Source organism: Motacilla alba, chromosome 3 (assembly GCF_015832195.1).
Source record: "Motacilla alba alba isolate MOTALB_02 chromosome 3, Motacilla_alba_V1.0_pri, whole genome shotgun sequence".
NCBI lineage: Eukaryota > Metazoa > Chordata > Aves > Passeriformes > Motacillidae > Motacilla > Motacilla alba.
Window position 1 is genome coordinate 2,797,163 of NC_052018.1, and position 15,519 is coordinate 2,812,681.

Sequence of the window (15,519 nt, forward strand, 5' to 3'; positions counted from 1 at the left end):
GGGGCCACTGGGTGACAAAACCCTGTATTGTGTACAGGGGTTGAGCTGAGCAGCTTGGAGGGGTCTCAGAGAGGGTTTATGGGGTGGGTGGGTGGGGAAAAGCTTCCTCAGAGCGGGAAGAAATTCCTGCTGGTGCTGTGGAAGGTGAGCCAGGTGGCAGGGAAGACACAAAGTCACAGGAATTGATTTACTCAGTGAAATGGTGCCCAGGTCCTGCCATCCTGGTTAAAATCAGGATGTGCTGGGGGGTTTGCTCAGGATGGACACCCCAAAACGGGGAGGAAGGCAACTCTGGAGGGGTGCAGGTGATGAATAAGGGACTTCAGGGGTAGAAACACCTTTCAGGCTGCTCCTTGTGCCTCTCAGACATCAAAGAGGGGGAGAAAATTTATCTTAACCCTCCCCATCGTCAGCTGCCAGAGCTGCTGTGTTTGCAGAGGGAATTTTCTGGAGGGAGGAGGTTTGGGATCATGGAATCCCAGAATGGTTTGGGATGGAAGGGACCTCAAAGCTCATCCAAGCCCCACCCCTTGCCATGGGCAGGGACACCTTCCACTATCCCAGGCTGCTCCAAGATCCAATCTGGCCTTGGACACTTCCAGGGATGGGAAAAAAACACTTCTAGGGGTGTCTGTTGCAACACCTGGGATACTGAACCCCACTCCCCCCTTCACAGCTGAAAACCAGAAAACAGAAAAGCTCCCTTTGGAGATGTTTTAAAAAACACAGGAGAAATCCACATTGGAGGTCTGTGCTTTGCAAAGAAGCTGCACTTCCGGCCCTTTGTGCCTGCTTTGCTGGGAAACCAGACTGATCAGGGAAAAACCAATCATTTCTCACAGGTTGGCATCCAAAGGTGAGCAAAACCCCCTTGGAAATGTGCCCAGCTCGTGGCAGGGCAGCTCCTCTGTCCACTCAGGGTGAAGCCCAGGAGCTGCTGCCTCCCATGGCAAAGTGTTTGAAGCCAAGCGAGGCCAATGGAAGCGGCGTTAATTTGAAGGAAAACGGGGGGGAAAAAAGGTGTTCTTTGTTAGTTTTGGAGGGTTTTAAAAAATTATTTTCCTGCTCTTTTTGATGGGAGCCTTTTCAAGCCAGCTTTGGCTGCAGAACAGAACGTGGCAGCGTGGGGAAGGTGCCACAGCCACCTTCCGGGAAGAACGAGGTTTGAACAAAGTGATGCCGCTTCAAACAGCTCCTGTGTTTCAGCCAAAGAGGGTTTTTTTTTCCTTTCAGAAGGTAAAACATAAAAGGGAAGTGGCTTTAAAGAAAAAAAAAAGCTGTTTTCGTGTGCTGATTGCAAGACAGTGCTGATAAAAATATCCTTTGCTCGCCGAGTTTCAGTGGGGATGGGGGGGGATCAGCGCAGTGTTTGTTGCTTTAGAAAAAAGCCAAGATAAACTGAAAAGCTACACAAGATAATCCCAGTCAAACCCTGCCTGTTGTTTCCAGCATTAAAACTGCATTTGGGAGAGAAATGGTGCCAGAGAGAATGGAAATGATGTGGCCCAGGCAGGGGGTCTCAAGGACATCATGAAATGTTGAGGAGGGGCCTTGGCAAGGTTGGTTGTGGCCCTGAGGCACCGACCTCCTTACAGACCAACCTGGAGCAAGGCAGAAAAGTCCTTGGGATCCTCATCCCATTGTGAATGTTAGGAAAAAATTCTTCCCCAAAAGGGTGATGAGGCACTGCCACAGCTGCCCAGGGAATGCTGGAATCACCATCCCTGGAGGGATTTAAAAACCATGTGGATGTGGCACTTGGGGACATTGGTCAGTGGTGGCCTTGGCACTGCTGGGGAACCACTGGAATCAATTCTGGAAGCTTTTCCAGCCTAAACTATTCAGATTCCAAACATTTTGGTGCCACTAACTGGAACAACAAAGCACAGACATCCTGGCTCTAAAGAAGATGTTTATTCAGGTCCTGCAGGCGGCATCGCACGTATGATACAATATTACAGTAATTTAGTATGGTACAGAAATAATTAAAAACTTTACAGCTCATTACAAAGTCTCTTTGGATTTCAGCTCATTTAAAGTACACTGAGCCCCTGCAGAGTCTGACCCTGGCAGGGCCACACGAGCTGGGACCAGCTCCTGGGGAACCCAACGGGATCGCGGAACGGTGGAAAAGGGCAGAAACCAAAGATGGATACGGGAGATGGAGGAACAAGACACTTGATCGTGACCCCACTCGAGGTGTTGTCAAGTGTGACCAGCCCACACCGTTCCTCACCACCTCATTCCCTAAAATCCAGGCACCCTGAGGCCGCCCAGCCCTGGCCCCGGGATAAGGCACTGGGGAAACGAAACGTTGTGCAAAGAACCAGAGGAACCGGCGGTGGGACAACGGGAGCATCACCATGGACAGGGCTGGACAACACCCAGGCCCCGCTCGGGTGGGGCTCCACCACTGTGGAGAGGAACGAGGGGGTTCTGCCTTTGGAGGAGATGGTGTTGAACATTCCACCCAAACCACGGACAAACCCCTCTGTTCAAGGACCCGGGCGGTGTCACCACACAGGATTTGCTTCTGTTCCTTTTCCTCAACTCAGCAACACCGTGGAACAGCAAAGGGCCAAAACCTCGAGGTGAACGGGCTTGATTTTGGACACGGAGATCAAAACAACTCAAGAGCTGAACCTAACACAGGAAAAAGGTGTGGCTTGGCTTGAGAAAACCCCAAAAAGTCCCTCCGAGCAGCCTCCTCTTGGCTGGCTTGGTGCCACAGACGCCCCGTGGGGAGGAGGGACCCTCAGCCCTGCAAACACAGGGGGGGATGGAGCCTTTCCAACCCACCAACACCATCTTCCAAGAATCTGAGACCCACCCACAATTCAGGAACACAGCCAGCAGGACTGAACCCCCGAGAGACACCAGAGGAGATGAGACACTCGATACAAATGACACTCTCCTGCATTAAATATTCTTCTTCCCTGTATAAAGTGCATGAAAATCTTGGAAAAATCTGCATAGCTATTCACACACCAGCCTCAGTGCTGGGCGGTTCCAGTTAAGAGCACCTCCTCCTTCAGGCTGAGAGTAGAGCTTTTCTAATATTAGCAGTAAAAAATAGATATAGTCCTACCTCCATGATGATTTTTACCTCTTTTCTGGTCAGTTTGCTTAACTGGGGAGAAGGAACAGATGGCTTTGTGTAGAGGAATGTGCACTCACTGTGCCAAAAATCGGAAAAACACCTTTAGAAAAGACCTCACGTGCCCAGGAAAGCTGTGAGGGAGCAGGAGAGAGTCAGGGAATCCTCCAGGAACACCCTCATGGCCAAATTTGTTGGCTTTCTGGGGCTTGTGCTGCATCAGGGTGATTTTAGGGTGCAATCTGAGGAGAGGTTTTGTTTCCAAAGTCAGAGGAAATGGTGAAAAGCAGGAGAGCTGTGAGCAAGGTCCTCCCTGCACAAAGGCACCGCGGGCTCCTCGTGCTCTTCCCAGAATCACCCCAGCCCTACTGAACAGATTTGCTTCCAGGACCAGCTGTCCCAGAGGAGGGATATCCCACAGTTATCCCAGCAGGTGTGGGCTGCTCAAAGCACCTTCACACCCCTCTCCGTGGTTCTGCAACACAACTGAGGGTGGGAGGAGAGGGAATCCAGCCCGGATCAGCCTCTGACCATGTGTCCCAGGTGTGCAAACACCAAACCACGGCCAGGGCTGGAGCCCAAACAGGCCAGAGGAGTTTATAACCAGCAGCAGAAACAGGGAACCACCAACCCAGCCCCTTCTGCTCTTCCCCTTCTCTCCTGCAGCCTGGACACCTTTCCCTGGGGAAATCCTGGATCCCCAGACAGCAGCACAAGAAAAGAGGTTTCAAAAGGACTTGGAGGTTCCTCCCTTTGTGTGTCCCCCAAAGGGGCCACAGAGGAAACACGGAGGAGTTTTAAAGTCATCCCTAAATCCAAGAATCTGAAATGCTGAGACTAAAAACTCTGGGGAGGGGCTGCTTCACATCAGCTTTTTCCAGCAGCACACCAGAACAAAGTGCAATTAAAAACACGGTCAGGGTGGAGTTCAGGGAACCAACAAGGCAGTGTAAGAGGCATCAAATCAATTAGTGGGTGGTCTTTCATTGGCAAGACTCCTCAGACCCCAAAACGAAGAGTTTCACTGTACGGGTTGTGTTCGTAAAACCGGTTTTAATTTTAAAACCCAGGATTTCAGCATCAGAATTCTTTCCTACCAAATTCCTCCCCCACCGTGGCTTGGATGGACAGGAGCTTCGTGCAAAGGGAAAAAGAGGGAAAACTGTACACTAAAAAATATCTTTAAAAAGCTGCTCTGTACATTTTATATTAAGATTTTTGAGGAAAATTTAGGAAACACTGAAACTACTTACACCAAGCTGGAAGGATACACAACCCCTGGCAGTTCTACGCAGGCTGCATCGGAACCCAGCCCGCTTATTTCTGCTACAGATTAGTTTCTATTTTAATTTTATTCCTTCTGCATAAATGATATTAATTACAGTAAATCAGCATAATTATCTCCTTCACTAAGCATCCCTATCTCCTCTGACACCAATGGAGCTTTCCCTTGGACCTCGGAACCAGATGTTTAAGGCACTTGGATACCCACGGGCAACGACTGGAGAGATATTAAAGTTTAATCATTAATTTAGCATCCTAAATAGTCCCCACGTAGCTAAAACATCTATTGCTCAGGCTGTCCAATCCCCCCGTGATGACTAAACAAGATATAAACAGCTCAGGATAGAAAAATCTGTGGCTTTTCAGGATTTGACAGGAAAACAAGCGTTGGCCGATCCGTGCGTGGACACACGGACAGGGATGCGTCCCCTGTGCCACAGGCAGCTAAAAACCAGCCACAAATAAAATCAAGTTTTATAAAAGCCAGCCCAAACCTCCCCCTTGCCAAGAGAGAGGCTGGTTCTGGGGACGACAGAGGCCCCTCCTCCTCTTTGGATCGGCTCTCAGGATGGTGCCGGGAGAGCTCCTCTGTGCAGCGCCGGGCGGGGGATGATTGTAAAGCGCAAACATCTCATGTTTTAAAAGAATAAATAAAAATAAATAAACTGGATTGATCCTGTTACGAGGACAGAGACACCCTGCTTGGCAAAATTCCGAGCGTCTCCAAAGGCTGGGTGGGAACAGGGAAGCACTTCAGTGCTGACACCTCTGCAAAAATCCTCTGGGCAACAGGGAGGAACCAAGGAGAAGGTCCTGCCTCTCTGGGGCAAGTGAGAGAGGGGATCCTGTCATGGTGAAAGCAAACATTAAACGGATCAAAAATCAAAAGTAGGACACAGCTGGCCATGGGCTTTTCTCCTATTCCCAACAAACCAGCGGGGAGGACCACACTGCTTTCCACAGGAGAGTGGGATAATGGGGCAGTGATCCAAACTGGCACTGGTCCCAGCCATGTAACCCAAGGGCTGCTGCTTCTTTAAATAAAGGGACTTTGGGGGTTCTTTATCTCCAAACAAAGTTCTACTTTCGCTTTCCTGCCCGTCTGGAATCGTTCCCACCTCGCCCTTTCATGGCGGATTACACGATACTGACACAGCTCTTACGGAACTACAACAGAGCTGTTACTGTGGGGAGGTTCTTCAGGAGCTGCCCTGCACTTCCAGGGAAGCACTGGTGCCTGGGGACGATTTTGTGGCTGTTGGGAATCTGTGGTTTGACCAGTTTTCCTCTGAAAGGAGGAAGAGAAGGAGCTCATTACACCCACCCAGCGCCATGCGCCGGCCCTGGCTGCCGTCGGTTGCCCCCGGAGGCGTCAGGATTTGGGGACAGGAAACGAAGGATCCAGCACCACGACGAGGCAAAGAATTATCATGTCAATCACCCAGAGCAGAGAGAACAAACCCTTCATTAGTGTTTGCCACCAACTGGAAGTTGGGACGGTCGGTTCTGCTTCCCGAAGCCACCGGCTCCCCCGGCCGCGTCCCAGGGCGTTTGCTGGGCTGGGATCTCTCAGTTTGCCCAGGATTTCCTGTTCTCCGCGTTTTTCTGACTCTTCTCCAGTCTCAGCGTGGATCCTCCTTCTGCCTTGGCCAGGGCTGTGAGGGAGGCCAGGTTGGAGGCTGACCCGGAGAAGTTCCCGCTCCTCCTGTTCTCCGCGCCGGCCGCTCCCTGCAGCCTCAGGCCGGTGCTGCGGCGCCGCGCCGGGCCCGTGGCCCTCCTGACCCTGCCCGGCTTCACCAGCAATCCATAGCCCGGGTTACACCTGAAATACTGCTTCCCCCCGATGGAGCCGTCGTTCTTGCCTGGGACAAGAGAAGCAGGGAGTCACAGACTGGTTTGGGATGGGTTAAAGGCCATCCTGTTCCAACCCCGCACCTTCCGCTGTCCCAGGTTGCTCCAAGACCCGTCTAACATGGCCTTGGACACTTCCAGGGATGTGGAAGCCACAGCTTCTCTGGGCACCCTGTGCCACCCTCACAGGGAAGGATATTTTCCTACAAAAATGGGTTTTATTCTGTACAAATTGGTGCTTCTGCACCCAGAGAAGGAGGCAAGGAGAAAGTGCTGGGAGGGAGAAGAACTGGTCCCTAAAAATACACCATGGAGGTAAAACTTCCCTGCTGAACCCCAGCAAGTGACTCTGAATGGGACACTCTGCCTTGTCCTTCCTTCCCACTTGCTCTATAATTTCTCCAAAAGTAGTAAATAATCACTTCATTCCCAAAGTACCAGGAAGGAAGGAAAAACAGACATTTACAAGAGCTTTTGGCTTTCTGAGCTGGTGTTTGGAGTTGAGGATTGTCACTCCTGCCATGTCGTAAACCCTCCACAGAACAGGAAGGATAATTTCTCTATGCGGGTGCTGTTGAGATATTTCTATTTCTCATTTTAGATCATTTAAAATTCGCAGGAGAACTGTTCAGGGATTGCTCCCATCCATAAAGGGAAGGTGGAAAGATCCAACAGGTGGAAAGATCCAACAAAGATCCAACTTTAAATGACATAAAGTCAACGACTTTGGCTTTTGGGGTGTTTCCTTCCTCCTTCCACCATGAGCAGGTTGGGTCCAATGTACCCTCCTGTGGCCAGGACTTGGGATTTCCTTGTCCTTGGAGTTCTATCCCTGTTTGCAGTGCGACAAAGACACCACTCTGTGACCACCTTTCCCAGCTGAAGCCCCAGATGTGCCAGAAACTAGATATGCTCGAACAAATCGGGGTCTTACTCCTTGTGGAAACAGAAGGGGGTGAAAAAAAAATTCCGGCAACATCAGCAGCTGAGTCCTCAGCAGGCCAAAAATCTCCTGACTTTTCCATGGAAGCTGCTGCTTACTGGGATGTTACAGAATCAGCACTGGAGCAGCCTGACAGAAGGAAGATGACCTTCCAAAATTGAAATGCATCTGTAAATTTATATATATATATATTTTAAATGAGGCACAAACAGGACTGAGGAACTACTACAGCTTGCAAAAGGATCAAGAGCTCCAGTTTGGTTTCCAGGATGGAAAACTCCAGAGAGTTTTCTGAAAGCAGCTGGGATGTCACTGCCCAGTTCAGCTCTGATGAGCACATGGGGAGGCACAGAGAGATCTGGGAGCTCTGGATCCTGGACAGTGTTCTGCTGGATGAACTGCTCCAACCCCAAATGAGCAGCAGGGAGGAGTGTGGGCTCCCTGGGATGTGCTGATTCACCACCCAGCCTGGGAATGCTGCATCTGGCTGAAAGGATTGGAAAAAGGAGTTTTTCATGCCCTGGGTAACCCAAATTCTCTCACTGTCACTGCACCTCTTCCAGATTCTCCACTGGCACCCCCTGATTTTCCCCAATCCTGTCTGCTCCTGGAGAGGAAAGGGGTTGGGAAGCCTGGACTCCAGCAGGGATCAATCCCAGCCATCATTTTCCTCTCCTCTTGTGCTGGAGACACCCCATTGCCATATCAACAGCACAGCAACAGCAGCAGCCTCCCCAGGAACTGCACCCTGGTTTCCAAAAAATCCTGGAAACCCTAAATTCTGGGAGCTCCACAGGTGTACAGGTAAGAGTCAGGCAGGGATCACAAATGTGATGGTGAAAGAAACCTCAAATTATCCCCTGACCACCAGGGGATGATTATTTCCTATTGCTTTTCACATATTTAGGGGTGTGTATGAGTATATATATATATATATATATATATATATATATATATATATATATATATATATATACACACACATATATATATACAAACACACATATATATATATATATATATACACATAGAGAAATAGTCTTTTCCAGTTTTAAAGCTTGCTTTATAATAAAATCCTATTACCTCTTAATACCTATTAAGAGACTTTGCAACTCATTTAGCCTAAATGTCCCTTTGAGCTAAATCCCACGGCTCCTGTTGAGCTTCGAACACCCTTATCCTCACAGCAGAGGCCCAGAAGAGAATCCTAGGGACACAAGGCCTGCCTCCTGCAGCTACTGCTTACCAAACTGCAGGGAAAAGGAATCTTGATTCCTACCTCCAGTGTAAGAAGCCAAAGAAATGACTGAAAAGGGTCAGGGATCACAGAGTGGTTTGGGCTGCGATCTCAAAAGGGTTGGAAGTGAGAGAAAATTTGGAAAAAGATGACCTTTTACATTTCCCTTTTCAAAACGCCTCCTGCACTGAGCAATAAACCCCCCAGTGGGTAATAAACCCACCAAAAAAAGCAGCTTTAAGATGAGCTCTGCCAGCTGGGACATGCCAGCTGCTTCCCACCTGATCCAGGGGATGTTTTACCTGAAGGCAAATCCAGCTCCACACCAACCCATGTTCCTTCCTGGAAGTCTGTGGGCCCGATGTACCTAACGGTGCCCGTCTTATTGGTGCCAACTGTGACATATTCTCCCTCTTTCAGCCACTCGGGAATTTCGTTGGCATCTTCAGAGTCAGAAATCACCTCCAGTTTTTCCTCTGCTGTGTCTGACCCGTTGTGGTTCAGTCCACGGGCACTGGAGGTGCTCTTTTCTCCTTCCTGCTGCTCTTCTGTGCCCAGGGAACTCGTGGGGTCTGATCCCAGCATGCTGGTGAAGGATCTCAGCTCCGATGTTTTCACCTTCTGGATTTTGAAGGGGGAGGCTGAAGCACTGGGCTGCTCGGGGTGAGCTTTGGGAAACCCCAGTTCCGAAGCCCCAGTGGGAGTTTCCTTTTTCCTGGCTGGTCCTGCTGACTCCACTGATTGTTTGGATATTGACTCCTTTGGAGTGGAGGTAGAGAGAAGAGGTTTTGCATCAGTGGCTGCAGAGGCATCGTTCCCCTGCTCGCTGGGACAAGGAGAAGTGCAAGACTTTCCGTTCACCTCAGGGCTGTCCCTCGGCCTGGGGGGAGCACTTGGAAGGCTGAAGGTGGGGGGATTCTCCCTCTTTGTGGCCAGAGAGCTCTCAGGAGCCCTGTCCTGCACATCAGAAGGGACCTGAGCCACTGCAGGAGCAGGGGAGTCACTCCCTGCAAGCGCTGGACCTCCCGGCTGGGCCACGGCGTCGCTTCCCGCTGCCAGGGCCTCGGAGAGAGTGGCTGTGGAGACACTGTGGGAAAAATACCCACTGGAGGCTTCACTCAGGGGGCTTGGAGGTCCCTCCTGGCAGTCCTGGGTCTGGGTGTCCCCCGTGGGCTGCTGCAAAGGCACTTTGGGTGTCTTCTCCAGACTCTTGTCCGCCTCGGGTGTCTTGTCCACCACGGTTTCCAGCGGCTGCTTTGCTGCTTCCTCTTGGTTCATCTGAAACACAGGGGGAGAGGGGCTGCGTTATCCAAAATATCTGGGCTAAAAGCACAGATCCCAGACCTCTGGCAAGCACCGAGGCTTTGAGCTTATCTAAATCCCCGTGTAGCTGCCATCTCCAGAAGATGGAAGCTGATCCCGAGTCAGCCCCGGCAGCGTGGGAGGATTGTCAGCTCACTCCTCCCATTAATAAGGGAAGTGTCAACCCCAAGAAATACACTCCCCAATATTTACTGAAGAATTATTTATATTACAGGAGTGGTCATTCGCTGTTTGAACAGCAGGATTTATGTGGAATGGGAACCAGCTGTGATCCATAAGTCTCTCACAGTTATTTGGCTTAAGTCTCTGGGGGGATAAATCATCCCCCTGCACCTAAACTGTCATTTCTGTCCCCATTTCCAAATGCCATTCCCACCTCAGAGCCACCAGCACCTCGCACTTCCAGAGGATGAAATTAACTGCACCTCATGAGATTAACAGCCCATTTCAGTGATGTATTTCTTGGCTGTAAAGTTTACTAAATCTGATAGATCAATATCTTTTGCCAGCACATGTACTCTAAAAGATTAGGATGTCTCTAAATCTCTTTGGGAAGGAGGGAGGGGGGAGAGTGCTAATAGGAAGGGTGGGGTGGAAAAAGAGGTTGGAAGAGGGCAGATTTGAACAAATCCTGTCTCAGATGAACATTTTTGTTTATTGTTCACAATTTTGTGATTTCTCCTATCTAGTGGTTGAGTGTTCCAAACGACAGGATTTTCAGCTTATTCCCAAAATACCCTTTCCACTGGAAACTTAAGCAGCATTTGAAGAAAGAGGGATTTGAATGGATTACTAGAATTTCAGAACCAAAGGTTTGCTATTGCAAAGTAAAATGTAATTTTAAAAAAGAAATTTTTTTAAAAAAATATTCCAGCAGATTAAAAACACATTGTTCACTTTTCCTCTGGCAAGGGTGGTGTCCATGTGGACTCAGGAGCTTTGCTCTTTCTCTGGATTTTCCCTTTGGATTACACCGAGTTTTCCAAGACAATAAAAGCACAGTGGGAGGAAGCTGATGTGCTGCTCAGGAGACTGAAGTTCTGCTGAAAAGTGGGAGATCACAGGCTCTATTTTCTCTCCAGCTTAGCAAGAGTTTTTCCATGGTATCGTGGCAAAATGGGGAATTATGCTCCACACTTAGAACAGCCACATCCTGCTTACAGACACTATCACAGCCCAGACATTTTCCTTTTAAAGCAGCAAACCAGCTAAACTTCAGCTAATTATCTGCTAATGCTTTCAAATATCAAAGTGTAACCAGGAATAGGAGAGGAGGTTTTACCACGACCTAAAACTCCCAGCAGAATTTCACTGTCTCCCAGCGAGGCAGCAGCACAAGATCAACAGGTTTTAAGCAGCTGAGGCTTTGGCCACCTCTGGCAGGTGAAATTAAAAACTGTATCCTCACATCCTGGGATGTGGCTCACCTGTTTTATCCTTGCAGCACTGGCCTCCAGACTGGCTGACTGAACCATAATTCGTGGGACAGCCTGGGGGGGGAGGGAAATGAAGAGAATCATTCAATGAAAGGATTAAGAACTGGCAAACTGGTAAATGTTAAGGCTTGTATTTGAAATTTTGGGATCCTGAGCAAACCTTTGTCATGAAAGGATGGAAAACTAAACTTTCAGTACTTGAAATGGAGCTTGTCCAAAAAAACAGAGAGAGGCTTTTTACACAAGCAGAGGGGAATAGTTTTAAGCTAAAAAAATATTTAGGTTAGATATTAGGATAGAATTTCTTCCCTGTGAGGGTGGGGAGGTGCTGGCACAGGGTGCCCAGAGAAGATGTGGCTGCCCCTGTATCCCTGGAAGTGTTCCAAAACCACCTGGATGTGGCACTTGAGGACACGGACTGGTCCTGATCATGGGGGTGATGCTGGACTTGAAGATCTTCGAGGCCTTTTCCAATTTAAGGATCTATGGTTTGATCTCCAGAACTCTTTCTCCTTTTCCAGTCTCTACAGTCAGTTTGGCTCTGAGCATTATTGGCTTTAACACAAAAAGGAAGGCAGAATCCAGGTCTGTGCATCCCCTTTTCCAGGAGGACATTCCCACTGCCTGCTGCACGGGGCTGGACGCGCAGGCACTGACAATAAACGGCCCTCACTTGCTCCATATTCAGGTTTTTATGTTGCAGATTTGAAATAATCCCTCTCCTGAGAGCAGAGCAGCACACTGTGACACCTGATATAAATCTGAGGTTATGCTCCTGGCTTGGGCTGCCACACAGCAGGGGAAGGAGCCACCGGCTCAGTGGAGAATCTCAGGAAAGGGAAGCATGAAGAGAAGGGCAGAGGAGAAAAAGGCAGAAAAATCTCTTCAGCACTGTTAAATAATGCACTGCGAGGGCAGGTTCAGACTTTGAGGGGCAGAGCTCCTTAAGGGAGACACATTACACAATTTGGGAGCTGCCTGCTTTCATTCTTTTTTTTTTTTTCCCCCCAAGGATTACTTCTGTACAAACACACAGGCACTGCTCAGCTCCCAGACAAGTGATTCCCAGAACTCAGCCCTGAAATCTTCCAGCTGAAGAGTGAGGAATCTTCTCTTGCATCCCTTCTAAGCCAAGTAAAGCAGGAACATGACTGATCTTACCCTCACGAGGAATAAACATGGGAGAGAAGAACAGTTTTTATTTATACAGAGATTGTGCCAGGCATTAAAAACCCAGGTGCTTCAAAGTAGAAAATAAAAAGACAAAAAATGGACAAAACCCCAACAGGGTCACCAAATAATTTTTTTTAAAGACATTAAAGCTCCAGTTCAATAAAAGGAAGCAAGAGAGGAGGGGTTTTGGCTTGTTCCTAAACCTGCTAAGTGAAAATTCACCATGGGAATGGGGTTCAGAGCAAACTGGCTCTGTTTTGGGTGCACAGGTTTGTGCATTTTGAGATCCTCACTGAGATCCTGGACCTGGGGCTCCAGGAAGGAGATGGATCAGAATACACCAATGAAGAAACCATGCAAAGTTTAGGTTTTATGAAATTTGGCCAGCCTTATTATCCAGAAATAAGAACTCGGAATTGGAATAAGGAGAAGTATTTAAAGCAGTTAAATCAGTTTTCTTTGATTCCCTTTTTGCCCTTTCAAACGAATAAATAAAATGTTTGTTTGGGTTTTCTATCTCTCCAAAGCCTCCAGTCTTACAGCCTGCAAATCCACAAAAATCTAAAAATCCAGTTGGCATCACACAGCAAAAGAAAGAAAACCATTAAGCTTTAATCACTCCTCATCAAGTTCTCCTCCTGAAAGGATGACAGATCTCTAAACTACAGAAACTTTGCCAAGCAAAGTTGAGAAAAACAGGGAGAAAAAAGCAATTCTGAGGGGGGGCACTTCCCAGCTTTGGTGCTGACAAGAAGCAGCTGGGCAGGAACCCCCTCAGAGGGCACCACACCAGACCTGTGGGATGAAATTCCTTGGGGAGGGGGCACCCTGAAAACAAAGTGTTGGGTCTATCTAGGAAGACATTGCTGGATGAAAAATATTCCTGGATCCAGAGCCAAATTCTATCATTAAATGTTTGTAGGCAGTGGCTGCTAAACTTGACGTATCTATTTATCCATGACCCTTTTACAGTGATGGATTCTGGCAGAATTTCTTCAGCCAAGCTGACAAAACACGGAGTGAGGGAGAACATGAAAGCTTTTCATTTTAAAGCATCTTTGATTGTCTTCTCCTAAGAGCTGCTGCTCTGTGCAGGGAGGTGATGAGGATGTAAAAAGCTGGACATGCCCCAGGTGGGTGCACTCACATCCCAGCAATCTCCCAAGTGCTGGGATGATCCCACAGTTTGGGCAGCAGTGGGAGGGGGAGGTTCTGCCCTTCTCAGGTGAGACCCCACCTGCAGAGCTGCCCCAGCCCAACAGCAGGAGGATGTGGAGCTGCTGGAGAGAGACCAGAGGAGGCCATGGAGATGCTCCAAGGGCTGGAGCCCCTCTGCTCTGGAGCCAGGCTGGGAGAGCTGGGGGTGTTCACCTGGGGAAGAGAAGGATCCAGGGAGAGCCCAGAGCCCCTTCCAGAGTCTAAAGGGGCTCCAGGAGAGCTGGAGAGGGACTTGGGACAAGGGGAAATGGTTTCAAACTAAAAAAGTGGAGATCTGGGTGGGATTTTGTGCTCCCTGTGAGGGTGGTGAGGCCCTGGCACAGGTTGCCCCGAGAAGCTGTGGCTGCCCCTGGATCCCTGGAAGTGTCCAAGGCCAGGTTGGTGATGGGGCTTGGAGCAGCCTGGGATGGTGGAAGAAGTCCCTGCCCATGGCAGAGGGGTGGAACTGGGTGAGCTTTAGGGTCCCTTCCCATCCAAACCATTCCAGGATTCCACGGGGATTCTATCTATCTTAGATTTTTTTTACATTTTCTGCTCACTGAGAGGTCGCTCTGCACAATCTCTGAGGTGACCAAAGGAGAGCCCAACCTGCCACACTGGTGAGCTCAAAGAGCAAAAGCATTTGTGTGTCTCTTCTCACCAACATTAATCCTGAATGAACATTTTTTATCCCATAGATTCCACATCTGTATAATGGCCACCTCTTCAAAGAGCTCAGCAAAACACATTTGGTATTTCTGTGTCATTAACCACTTTGTGAAATGCCCCTGGCAGCAGTGACTGATGCCTTCAGTGCAAAGCCTTTGATTTCGTGTCACTTGGCTGAAAATCCCTCAGCATTAACACCCAATATGCAGAAAGTTCAGTGGCATTTAAGAGAACAAATCAGGCCAATGCAGCCAAGAATTGCCCTGTGAATGCCAGGAACGGCTTAGCCAAGGTTGATACAATCCTAAAGGGATTTTATCCCAAACTTCCACGCTCTTCCCTTTGCTTTCCCATCCCCAGACAGGAGTGGCTGAGCCCAAGGACTGTTATGGTCCCATCACTATTTAACAGCAGCTACTGGGAACTTCTGCAGCAGAACACAGATTTAAATTCATTAAAGAGAGATTTAAACCAGTTTGGAGCACTCAGGATAAAATATTTCCACAAGGTGTGCAAGGGAATGCAGGGAGGATTCCAAATTTCCTAGTGCATAGCCTAAAAGAAAAGATTCCATTTTTAAAAGGTACCCCCCACTGCCCCAACAATACTCCTCCTGAAAATGATTTTAAAACTGATTGCAAAGGCATTAATCACTCAAATACAGAATCTCCCACCTTCCACAAGGAGATCTGAAATCCAGTGCAAGTTAATTTGCTGTTTTGTTTTTTTTTTTTGTGTTTGCTCATTTTCTTCTCTAAACACATTCTGTATTTAAATATTAACCCAAACAACTCCCTCTTATTCCACAGCCCCTATGTGAAATGTTTCAGCCTGTAATAAGACATCAGAATTCCCCACTTCTAGTACAATTTATACAAAATTAACCTCACCATTTCCTGCGCAGCTCAATTACTTCCTTTCTAGGTCCTGGCAGATTAAAAGAGTAATTCATACCCATTTTGAAATTCATTTACAAAGAAATTCGAATGGTTTGAAACTTCCAAAGCCAGTTTTCCGCACTCATTCTCATCAAAAACTATTGGTATTTGAGGATGACAGGGAAAACTGAGCTCAGAAAGAAATCAAAACACCAACAACTGAGTCACAAGGAGACACAGCTCCTCTGCCCCACAGCTCCTCTGCTGACTGTACCATCCAAATGATTTTGCACTTGAAACTCTGAAGAAAAAAAAAAGCCTTCAAAATGTTAAAGAAGGTTCTCTGAGGCCACATTATTTACATTTGATTAAGGAATGTCACTTCTAGCAATTATACTGTGCATCAGGGCCCATCCATGAAACTGTTATTT

At 48.3% G+C, this 15,519-nt stretch overlaps 1 protein-coding gene across 3 annotated transcripts in view; it reads right to left on the reverse strand.

Annotated features, from left to right (window-relative positions):
* Positions 1 to 1,892: 1,892 nt before the first annotated feature.
* Positions 1,893 to 15,519, reverse strand: part of KIF13B (kinesin family member 13B) — a 120,782-nt gene continuing 107,155 nt past the window's right edge. For all 3 annotated transcript variants that reach the window (XM_038130311.1, XM_038130312.1, XM_038130310.1), the window contains 3 exons: positions 11,163 to 11,225; positions 8,715 to 9,690; positions 1,893 to 6,243 (listed from right to left, as the gene is read on the reverse strand). In XM_038130311.1, coding sequence (XP_037986239.1) covers positions 5,951 to 6,243; positions 8,715 to 9,690; positions 11,163 to 11,225 — 1,332 coding nt within the window. In that variant the 3' untranslated portion in view covers positions 1,893 to 5,950. The remainder of the gene's footprint in view (positions 6,244 to 8,714; positions 9,691 to 11,162; positions 11,226 to 15,519) is intronic.